The sequence below is a fragment of the Schistocerca nitens genome, chromosome 1 (genome assembly GCF_023898315.1).
Source record: "Schistocerca nitens isolate TAMUIC-IGC-003100 chromosome 1, iqSchNite1.1, whole genome shotgun sequence".
NCBI classification, from domain to species: Eukaryota; Metazoa; Arthropoda; class Insecta; order Orthoptera; family Acrididae; genus Schistocerca; species Schistocerca nitens.
The window spans coordinates 754057557-754069903 of NC_064614.1; the positions used below are offsets into that span (position 1 = coordinate 754057557).

Consider the following 12347-nt stretch of genomic DNA (forward strand, 5'->3'; position numbering starts at 1 on the left):
ATTAGTACTGGCTTGCCATATGAGCTCTCGATAATCATACTGCTGCGTCGTTTCTCCAAAAGCCTCTTTAATTTCCCCATAGTAGGAAGCATGTATCTTTCCTTTAGTTACATACGCTTTTACAGCCTTGCATATGTCCTCTAGCCATTCCTACTTAGCCATTTTGCCCTTTCTGTCTCTCTCACTTTTTTATACATCTGTATTTCGTTTCACGTACTTCATTTATTATATTTTTATACTTTCTCATTTCATCAGTCAAATGCAATGTCACCTCTGTTATCAAACAATTTCCGCTAGTCGTTATCTTTTTACCTATTTAATCCTCTGTTCCCTTCTCTATATCTTTTCTCAAAGCTACCAGATTGTCTTCTTGTATGCCTGTTTCCTGTGTGTCAGTTGTTGCTTAATGCCTCCTTTAAAACTTCTGGTTCTGCCAATATATCCACATCCCATTTCCTTCCTCTTTGAAAGTTCTTTAGTTTTTAGCTGCAGTTCATAATCAATAAATTGTGGTCAGAGGCTACATCTGCCCTTTGAAATGTCTGACAGGCCAAGAGGATGTATAATGTGAATCTCACAAAACTTGCACCTCTTTATATACGTAAGCGAGGACACAGTGGAGGTTTGTACCTGCCAAAAGTCAGTTTTTAAAAATATTTTGAAGAGAGATTTCTTTCTTTGTCTCGTTCTTTTAAGCATTGAAATGTTCATTGTTGTGTTAATTATTCTGCAGATATAAAATAAATGTTGCTATATTCCAAAACTATTTCAGTAGTCTCTATATTGGACAGTTTTAGGAAAAAAAATGAAGAAAGATTGCTAGTGATTGCTCTTTTGTCAACTTTGTGCACTACTAAAGATGTTGATGTAGCATAACACAGGCCCAAACAGAGTTGGTTAAATGGCAAGAAGAAACCTTTCAAGATGATATGATATTGTTGCTGCTTGTATTGCATTGGGAAATAGTTCCTCATTATCATCATTTCTCTAATTGTACATAGTTTTCCTTTAATTAGTTGTTAACTTAAAAGGAATTTTAATTGATGAATGAGTATTTATTTTGTAGAAAAGAGAGAACCTGTCCTATTACTATTATTATTTATTTATTCATTGAATGAAATTTTCAGACCTTGATAAAGGTTGTTGAACTCTCTCTCTCTCTCTCTCTCTCTCTCTCTCTCTCTCTCTCTCTCTCTCCTTTTTGAGAGAGAGAGAGAGAGAGAGAGAGAGAGAGAGAGAGAGGTGAACTTGAACTTCATACTCCATCTTCAGTGGCCTCATTGTCAACTGAACATTAAACCCTAGTCTTCTTTCTTTCTTCATTGTTAATTTCCTCCTGTCGTTTGAAGGTGCATGCATGCGTGCGAGCATGTTTTTCGAATGATTTCTTCCTGGCACACACACACACACACACACACACACACACACACACACACACACCATCTCTTAATTTTTATAAATAAATTGTCAGTACTTACTAGGTCAGATACTAGTGTAAGGTGTGTGAAAATATTGAAAAGTATCTTAGCCGTACTGTGATTTGAAACTTTGACATTAGCACTGAGGAAAGAATAAGCAGAAGAAATGAAGATGAGGTGACGATTTAGTTAAATCGTAGTTGTCAACGTACATGAAATCTATTTGCTGAAGATTTTTGCAAATTTATTGAGCGATACAAAGACTTTGTACTTATTATCTCTTAGTTATTGATGTTGGTTTTGTGAATATAAATTGAAACTGAGTGCAAGAGGCAGTTTATAGGTGCAAGACAAGTGTTTGTTTTTCTTTAGTTACTAACCACATGGGGTTTTAGAAGTATTATTTATGAAGTAGAGTACCTAAAATTTAAAAGTGTTATTAGAAATGATCTCATAAAGGTGTTTTCCAAAATTGTGAACCTTCTTGTCTTCTTTGGAACACTTACAATTTGCAAACAGGTTTAAGTGGACTTAATGTTGAACAATAATTATTGATGCAACAATCTTAGTTTTATGTCTGGGATGTTTGGTCTTTGAAAATAAAAAAACACACTTTTGTGGCTGACTACCAATAATAATAATTATGCCAGGCAGAAAAGGGCTTCATTTTTTGTATTGATGAAAGAAAGAGAAAGCAGTTGTATGCCACCTAAAAACAGTAATGAAGTTGTATTGATTTTCATAATGCTCACAAACCCCGTCTAGTGTATGTTATACATTTATTGTGTGATGTCAGGATCTGGAATATGATTTTGTGGAACATGTTTCAGGCCGGAAGGTTCCAACAAATTGTGCCAAAGCTCCAGTGACTTGCAAATTAATTGAAGACTTTCCTGCCGCAAGAGACTGTCGTCGGGGGCAGGTGAAGTTCAGTGTTATGGACCCAGGTACTCATGTGTGGCCTCACTGTGGACCAACCAATTGCCGTCTACGTGCTCATCTTGGACTTGTTGTGCCAAAGAATACATTCATAAGGGTTGCTGATGAGACGAGGTATACATAATTTGTTTGAAAACCCTGAATCCATTTTATAAATATCGTAATTTTAGTAGACTCCTATGTCTGTGGTGAAGTTTTGTCAGAATTTTTTTGATTTGAGAAACCCGTTTATCCTTTCTGCATCTTTTTGTCGTTCTCTGTTCTTACAGTGACACACTCGTTGCATTTGGGTGGGGGTGGGGAGGGAGACTGAAACAGTGAACAGAATATAGCAGTTTCAAATTTTTGGATGATACACCAATCTGTGTTCCGTTCAAATGTTTATTTATTGAACAGAAATGGTGCGGGACAGTTGAAAGTTTTAATAACGCAGTTTAATTTCTGGACCTCACAGTCAATGAAGAGCTAATCTGCGACATGTGGGATACATATTTCAAAATTTTGTGGGTGACTGCACTGAAATAAACATTTTAGTGAGTTGCTGGGTGGCTGGTTCTTCAGTTTTTAGCGTAGTCATGGGACTCTATTGTAGTATTTTACTTGCTCTCATTCTTCAATCCCCAGTATTGTACGAGTACAAAATAAATGATCAGTCTTTGGAAGCGGTAACATCAGTCGAGTATTTGGGTGTGGCTATTCGAAATGTTCTCAAATGGAATGATCAGATTACACAAGTAACACGTAAGGCGAACTCTAGGTTGTGGTTTATTGGTAGAATCCTGAACCGATGCAGTCCTTCAACAAGGGAAATAGTTTATAATACGTTAGTTCGTCCAGTCTTAGAGTATTGTTTGTCTGTGTGGGACCCTTACCACTTGGGTCTGATTCAAGAGATGGAGAAGGTCCAAAGAAGAGTGGCAAGATTCGTGACGTACATTTAGCCATCGCGAGAGCATTACAAATCTCGTAGAAAGTTTGAAGTGGGACTTGCAGATAGACAACGCGCTAAACAGAAGGGCTGCTCACTAAATTCCGAAATCCAATCTTCACCGAGGATGTAGAGCATATATTATTACTACCAACTTTTAAATCACATAATGATCATCATTCAAAGATAAGGGAAATAAGAGCTCGTACTGAGGCGTTCAGACAGTCTTTTTTTCCCTCGCAGAATCTGCTAGTGGAACAGAGGGGGGGGGGGGATATGACTTTGGCGCGAATTGTGCCCACCGCCACACACCACTTGGTGGCTAGCAGAGTATATATGTAGATGTAGATTCCTTTCCAGTATACTTTAGAACAGTTAGTTCTTCTAATTTTTCACCTTCAGTGTATGTGTTTGAGTGCGTGTGTGTGCTCGTATGCCCCACACATGCTACATACTCTTTGATTTGTGAATGTCATACCCGCTGTCTGTTTCCTCTCCTGTTCTACCATATGCAGGGTGATTCATGCAAATATTTTAATATGTTATCCTCCAAGTAAAACTAAAGAAAAAAGTTCATATAAACACAGTTCTGCAAATGTTTTTATGGAGTTAGGGCTAATAAAAGTTTTTGCCTGAAATTTAGCAACTTGGCTAATATGAAGCCATTTCAAAGCTGTACGAGGTTAAAGTAAAGAACGATTTCCACATATTTTGTTGTTATTGATCTGATGAATCTAATAAACATGTCCCAGACATGTATCTGCAGTAATTTTACAGAACATCCAGAGAAGCAAAGATTATTATACTAGTACATTTGTTTACTTTCGATTAAGAATGCAGAAACGTTTGTCATTGTTGGCAACCATTAGTGAGTTGTTTCAGTTGTTTCCTAACGTTGAAAAGAGTTAGTTTCCTGTGTTGTTCAGTGAAAGAACATAGTAACAACAGTGTATTTAAGTGAAACCACATAGTAAGTGCTGTATTTTGTTTATGAAATAAGGATGCCTTTCAAATTTACGACAGAGGAATAAGCCAATATGGTGTTTATTTATGGCAAATGTGATGGCAATGCAATGGCTGTAATCCAACTCAGAGGATTCCGAATGCACGAACCATTAGTGGAGTATTTCAAATGTTAAAGGAGACAGGTGCTCTACCTAGAGTTCATAATCAGTATGAGCGCTCGATATGTGAAGACGATGATGAGGATATAATGAGTGCTGTTCAACGTAGCCCGGGTACCAGTACACGATGTATCTCTCAATGATTAGGCATTTCACAGTCTAAGGTATGGTGTACACTGAAGTACAATAATCTGTATCCTTACCATAAACAAAAAGTGCATCATTTACATCCGGGAGATCCTGCCCTTTCACTTGAAGTTGTGCAACTGATTAAATACTAATCGACAGTTACACAAATACATGCTATTTACTGATGAGGCACAGTTTACTCAGGATGGTATAAACAGTTTACATAATGAACACATGTGGTGTGAAGCAAACCCACAGGCAACAGTGCAACACAATTTCCAGCAGCAATTTAGCATAAATGTGTGGTGTGGTATAATCAATACACACTTAATTGGATCGTTCATTTTCCCAGGATGTCGAACTGACAAGATTTACTTAAAATTCCTTCAAGAAGAAATGCCCCACTTGCTCAAAGATGTTACACGTGCTGCGTGATTGCAGATGTATTTTCAACTTGACGGCGCAGCTCCACATTTTCACCAACACCGTTACAACACATTTAAATGAACATTTTCCCCAGAAATGGATTGGTTGTGGTGCTACATGTCTGTGGCCACCCACATCATCTGATTTAACACCAATGAATTTTTGTGTATGGGGATGGATGAAAGACGTAGTTTATGCGGATGAAGTCAATACACATGGGTCATTACTTGCTCACATTGTGAGTGTAATAGATGGAATTAAGAACAACCCTGTGAAACTAAAATGGGCAACAAAATCTCATACACATGCAGCTATATGCATTGAACTTGGTGGAGACATTTTTGAACTTTTATTGTGAATGTGTTGTGAAATTGTATGTACACTGTACAACTTTCTTAACACTGGGCTTTGTTTTCTCCAGTTTAACATGAATGGTATTAATAAAAGCAGATTATCTGATGCATTCATACAGTTCCAGTTAACGTTATTACCATCATTTTTCCAAAATTAAATTATCTAAAAGTTCTGTTGAAATCTGTGTCCAATTGTCTGGAATTTAAAAAACAAATTGGGCCAAGTAATTGATAAATTAAAATTTTTATGAAATTACTTCTTTGCTTCTCTGGGTGTTCTGGAAAACTACTGCAGATATACGTCTGGGACATGTTTTATTGGATTCCCCAAATCAGTAACAACAAAATGAATGGAAATCGTGCTTTACTTTAACCTCATACAGTTTTTGTGATGGCTTCATATTAGCAAAGTCGCTAAATTTGAGGCAAAAACTTTTAGTAGCTGTAACTCCATAACTAAACATTTGCAGACCTATGTTTACATGAACTTTTTTCTTTAGTTTTGCTTGTACAATAACATATCAGAATATTTGCATATCTTTGTGAATCACAAAAAATACTGTCACTTGTGACTATTTCTCATTGGATAGAAAGGTTTATAAATGTAGCTGTATTGTAAGTGCACATAGTAATATTAGAATGGTATATAATGAAATTATCACTCATTTTCTTTAGTCCATTAAATTTTCTTTCTGCCCCAACAATATTATGTAGCATACAAACAAATCTCCCATGGCCCCTGGCCCCTGTCTTTTTGTGATTTTTCCTCTGTGTTGCTGTTGTAAGTGCTAACAATCTGAGCAGATTCTGTGTGATGTCTTTACTATTGCCTGTCGTATTAAAAGTGTGTGGTATATTTGAAATAAATGTTGATATTCTGCCTGTCCATTGTATGTAGTTCTCTTGACTGCTTAGCTCTTCTATACACCGTAGTAATTCATATTTGCATTCCCATGGATCCTAATTGTGTAAGTTTCACAATGTCTATACTATTCTGATATGCATCCAGTGTTCGATTAACTAAAGTGTTGTTGTTGAAAGGAGTCGGCATGTGTACAACATGTTTAATATCATTGTAAAACTGGATTTTTATGTAAAAACTATTGGAGTAAGTGTCATTTGAATCCAAGTGTATGGAAGGTGGCAAATCTGAACTAGTTGGCCATTGTCCCAGTTAATAAGGGCATTTCTCAGCTAATATGTCTGCAGTGGATCAGAATAACTATTTCGTAGATTTCTTGGTGATTAGTAGATTAAAGGCCTGGTACATTAAAAATTTCATATTTTTTAGTCTTCTTGACATTCTGTCTGGTCTGAAGCATTAACTTTCCCACGTGGCATAAAGCTGATCCTTCTTTGACACAATTTTTCTGTAAACAGAAGCACATTGACATAGGAAGTATGTTCAAAAAATTCTGGAACATTCATAATTTGGCACAAAAGATGTGTTGGAGTGAAATGCAGTTGGCATCCCTGCACATGCATGTGTTTAATGTGTAAGTGCTGGAAGTTTTATTGTTGCATGTCTGTTAGTTATTGTTGAGTGCTGTATTGAGTCAAATGTTGTCGCACCTTTTGCAAACTTTGAGACAGCAGAGTTAGTAGAGCAACGCATCTGCATTAAAATTTGCATGAAACTCGAGAAAATCTTCACAGAGACCCACTAACTGGTGCAGGAAGCCTATGGTAATGAGTGCTTAAGCCATATTTAGTGTTACGAATGATTCACCTTCTGTAAAAATGCCTGGATGAAATTAAAGATGACCTTTGTCCAGGATGCCCTTGGACATCTACCAACGATGTTCCTGTCAAGAACATCAACCAAATTGTGTGTACCAATCGAAGACTGTCTGAGAGATTGCAGAAGAATGTAACATTTCTGTTGATATATGTCATGACATCCTGGCACGGCGTCTTGGAATGCATTGTATTGCCACTAAGTATGTACCACAGCTCTTGAGTCAAGACCAGAAAGATCTTTGCCTCGCAATCTGTGAAAAGCTTTTTTATTGCGCGAATGAGAATGAGATGTTCCAAGAGAACGATAACTGGTGATGGGACATGGGTCTACGGTTATGATGTCGAGTCCAAGATTCAGTCTTCACAATGGGTCTGGAAAGGTTCTCCAAGACCAAAATAGCTCATTAGGTCAGGTGAAATGTCAAGCCATGCTGACAGTTTTCTTTGACTTTGAAGGATTAGTTCACTGTGAATTCATGCCACAGGGACAAACTGTTATTGATGTTACTATTGGGACATGTTGCAATGCTCGCAAGAAAATTTGAGAAGGAAATGTCCTGAAATGTGATGAGACAATTCATGGCTCTTGCATCACGATAACTCGCTCGCACCTTCATCCTTATTGGTGCATGGCTATAGCATAAAAACTAAATCACTGTGCGGCTATAGCATAAAAACTAAATCACTGTGCTGCCTCATCCTCCTGCTCTCCAGACCTGGCCCTTACAGACTTCTATTTCCAAGGTTGATAACCCATTGAAAGGGCGAAGATTTGTGACAATAGAAGAGTTTAAACAACATTCACAGACAACACTTCACTTATCCAGCAAGAGGCGTTACAAGACTGTTTCCGGAAGTGGACACAGTGTTGGGAGTGTTCTATCAATTGTGGAAGCGAGTATTTTGAAGGAGATCATGCACAATAAGTAAAAGATAAATGTAGAAAAAATTTGTGGACAAAGTTCTGGAATTTTTTGAACAGACCTCGTAAACCCTTTCACAGGAATTACTTTAAAGTGACCCCAACTAGTGTGCTGAAATTCATCAGAATCGAGGGATTGATCGACCTGTTGTCTCCTTTGTATGTTCATCTTTTTGATTGTAGGTTTGAGGGACTTTGGCCGTTCACTTATCTAATAAAATGGAACATCTACAACTGTCCTTAGGACGTTATTTATTGTATGACTACCACTTTCAGTTCTTCGGTACACTATCTTCAGGCCTTGACTAACACTGAGGGGGTTAACTCCAATCGTATACACAATTCAGTAGGTGGCCAACATCTTTAAGCTGGTTTTCATATACTATGTTGACAATGATGATGTCTCTCCAACCATCAACTAACAACTAAGTAGTTGGTGGTTGGAGACACAGCATTGTTGTTACAGGTAGTCTGCAAAAATCAGTTCATGGATATTGGACACTGATGGAATTGTGTATGATTGGAATTCAGCCTCTCAGCAACAGTTGAGGCCTGAAGATGGTGTACTGAAGCACTGAAAGTGGTAGTCATATAAAAATAACATCGTAAGGACAACTGTAGGTGTTCTGTTTTATTATACGTTCTCTCCATGTCCGCTGTTTTTACCTTCTTACAGACTGGGCTGCACCAATTCATGAGCCCATTGGTGGGCACAGACACAGTTGGAGAGGGATGGGCAAATGGCTGATGCGTGAGAAGTATTGCAGCCAGGCTTTAGAGTATGTGGCTGTACTCCATTAGCCATGCATATCGGGCAGGGGTTGCTAAGCAGCTCGTGTATCTGTAGAGAGCTTGCAATATGGGCATGTGGCAGGTAACTTACACTGTCTGCGCCTGCCTGCAAATGCAATAAGGTGTGGGCACGAGTGCACTTTCCCCATGGGGCAGCATTTGAACAGAATTTTGTAGACCATATGAACATGCCTGTAATAAACAGTCCATCCACTGTTAGGAAACTGATTATTTTTAATAATACTTCTTGAAACAATTCAAGAGATGTATGTCGAGGTAGTATTCTGACTTCATGGTTATGGCATCTTCCTGAGGCATATTTCTTGTGCTTTTCTTTTGCAGAACATGGGAAGAGGGGAAGCTTTTTATATTTGATGATAGTTTTGAACATGAAGTGTGGCATAATGGAACAACAACAAGATTAGTGCTTATTGTTGACGTGTGGCATCCAGAGCTGACAATGGAAGAAAAACGCACCTTACCTGCTATATGATAGCACAGAATGAAGATCTGCCAAAGAAACCTTACATAGCTGTAGAAGATAACTGCAGGAGGAGAATCTTGAGGCTGAGAATATGTTGTAAATGCTAGTCAGAGAATCTTGGAAAATGAGACAACCTTATCTCAATTGTACTTACCCAATGTAAAATGATACATTGTTATGATAGCATAATGAGGTAAACATGGAATGACTGGGTGTAATGTTGATGAGAATGTTACCATAGAGAGATATTCAAAGATATGGGTTATTTTGTGCAGTATTGATTTATGTAATGTGATGATGATCAGAGAGGGCTCAGGGAATAAATGGAATTATAGTTCTTCCTGTGGCTTCATATTTATGAACGTAAATATTTTATATGTGATTTTATATGGTATAAAGATAAATCTGTTCTTTCAGTAGACTGTTGATGTTTTTATGCTTAGCTTTTGTTCCCTGAAAGAATTTAAAATTTTAATATTTGTCCTAGCTCTTCTTTTGCTTTAGTAACCATGTTGTTGTTGTATCAGATCTGTGCAACTAGTTAAGGGATGCTTGAATTGCTAAACTATGTGAACTGTATTTCTTCAAATATGGATGATATGTGAAAATGTGATGTAATTGTTTGTAAAGAAACATTAAACACTATCGTAAAAGATATTGTCACACTGATAACAGAATGTCAGTTAGGAAGTAGTGAGACCGTCCTGTTGTTAAGTAGGTAGCTTTGCTGCCCCGCAGTAAAAATGTATCAGAACTTATGATAATGATGTTATACACAAGATAAATGCTCAAAAGACTGTGTAGCAGTGTCCTGTGGATTTTATTTTTACTGGAATGTTTAAGTGAGTTCATTTTTTATAAGTCTTGTTGTACAAGTGCCTTTTGAATAATGAATGCCAAAAATTGCATTAAAATTTTGTAATAAAAAAAGGTCCATCCAATATAAAAGATTTTTGTGTAGTGTTCTTTTTCGTATCCATAGTTACCTATGAAATGTCATAATGTTTGAAGAGAAGAGAATATTGTACATGACATGTGTATCAGTGTTAATAGACTAAAAATGGCACACTGCACCTGGTGCCTATCCCTCCCAGCTGTCACCCCCCCCCCCCCTGGTCCCTCCTCCCAACCATCCCCCTTTCTACCTTTGCTCACTCCACCAGGCAGCCCCCCCCCCACACACACAGATAGACAGACAGACACAGAGAGAGAGAGAGAGAGAGAGAGAGAGAGAGAGAGTTATAACCACTTGTAACTATTTTGAGATGCAGCAAGTTAGCTGTGTTGTGGGCTGGGAGTGTCCACTTTGATGAAAATCTTGCTGCAATTGAAAAGATTAATAAAGGTGCTAGGATGGATGCTTGGTTTCTAGGGCGGCACACACACAATGAAAATGACACATAATAGTGAGTAGTAAAATGTATTATTCAACATAAGTAACACTGGTTATAGCAATTGTTGAACACAGGTTTAGCATATCTGTCCTGCATTGACTGCAGTTCCATGAACACAAACTAAATCGTGCTCCCTGAACTTAAGTTGGATAAAAACTAAACTTCTGTCTTGACGTACTTTTCGAATAACAGTTCCAAACCAACAGTACACTGTTAAATCTTTTCGAAGGTGGTCTCTGTCCATACATGATAATTCTATTCACTGTTCTGTTTGTTGGCCACTGCTTGTATCTCACTCGACAGCTTGAAGACATGACAAATGATCTGCAGGAATACCATAGCAAATCTCAGAATGACTTGCAACTTGCAACTCAAAACCTGTGTTCGTGCATGGTTACTTAAGCGTGCGTCTCTCTTCCTGGTGGTGGTACTGCTGCTCCAGGGCTCGGGATTCTCACGAGCAGTATTTGATTTGCACACACAGATGTTCCTGCTCTGGATGGTCATCCATGGTACTTCTGGTATCAACTGTCACACTCTTCTTGTGTGTTATACCAATACACCACAGTTTAAGACAAAATAGAAACTTTCTTTGTACTCTAATTCTGCATTCCCAAGGAGTGTGAAATGCCAGCATGAGGCATACAGTCATGAAACTGTGTGAACAGAGGGCTGGGAGTTTGACTCTGATGTCACAGGCAGGTGTGGGGGCCAATGCCTCAAATCAGACATTTAATTTTCACTTGAGAGTTAGCCTCTTCTGTGGCTGCACCATCTAGTGAAATTATCAACAAGATGATGACTAGTGCCATTAAGAATCGTGATCAAGTTGCAAAATGTGAAACTTGACCATTTCTGGAATTTAACACTGCTGAGCAAGTCTTGAATGATGTAAGAAGTGAAGAATACAGAGACCGAGAGTGATGGGCTCCAAATTCCAGGATTGTGACCAAAAGGAATAATTGCAAAATTTAAAAAGTTTGAGTAGTTATCATTGTCAAGAATTGGAAAAAATAGCCAAAATTGATTGGTCTGGAGCTGGAACTGGCACTGACGATGTTTATAAACCAAATGCCTTCTGGATTTGAAAAGATGAATTTTTTCTTTCTCCCATTCATTCAGCAGTGGCCCACACTATCAGATCGGCTACATGAAATAAAAGTTTGTTTTCATTTTTAAAACTTCACGTGTTTTCAAAATTGTTACTTTCTTCTTTTTACAAGAAGTTTTATAATAATCATACAAAATAGTTGGTATACTAGACAAATTGTACCACTTTTTTTTTTAATATGACAGAAGTTAGCACTATAAACATTAAATTCATATTGTTATAAAATATATGTACCAATGCATTTATTTTGCAACACATGCAAATTGAAGTTGAACTTGTACAAATTAATTGATCACAATGCTGACACTGATGTGCTCTACAGTTCTCTATTTGGAATGTCATTGAGTAGTATACTTCGCCATGGCACAGTACCTTCATTATTAATCACAGTATTTATACAGAATTTGTTGTGCCTATCAATATTGATGTCTTTGGGCAGTTTGAGGAAGTTTCCATAGGCCCATAATTTCTTGTTTACTCCACAGTTCAGGGAAAATATGATGGCTTTCATCCTCAGTCAGTTAAACCCCATGAGATAAAGGTGGGATTTGCTTTCCATAGCCAATCAGGCACTGTACAGCTGGCTA

At 37.6% G+C, this 12347-nt stretch overlaps 1 protein-coding gene across 12 annotated transcripts in view; it reads left to right on the forward strand.

The window, feature by feature from the left end:
• LOC126260787 (aspartyl/asparaginyl beta-hydroxylase-like) overlaps positions 1–10203 on the forward strand; it is a 231451-nt gene extending 221248 nt beyond the window's left edge. For 11 of the 12 annotated variants that reach the window (XM_049958127.1, XM_049958155.1, XM_049958144.1 and 8 more), the window contains 2 exons: positions 2249–2471; positions 9114–10203. In XM_049958127.1, coding sequence (XP_049814084.1) covers positions 2249–2471; positions 9114–9264 — 374 coding nt within the window. In that variant the 3' untranslated portion in view covers positions 9265–10203. Of the gene's footprint in view, positions 1–2248; positions 2472–9113 lie in introns of those variants that run through there. The other variant, XM_049958181.1, reaches the window with a different exon arrangement.
• The last annotated feature ends 2144 nt before the right edge of the window (positions 10204–12347 follow it).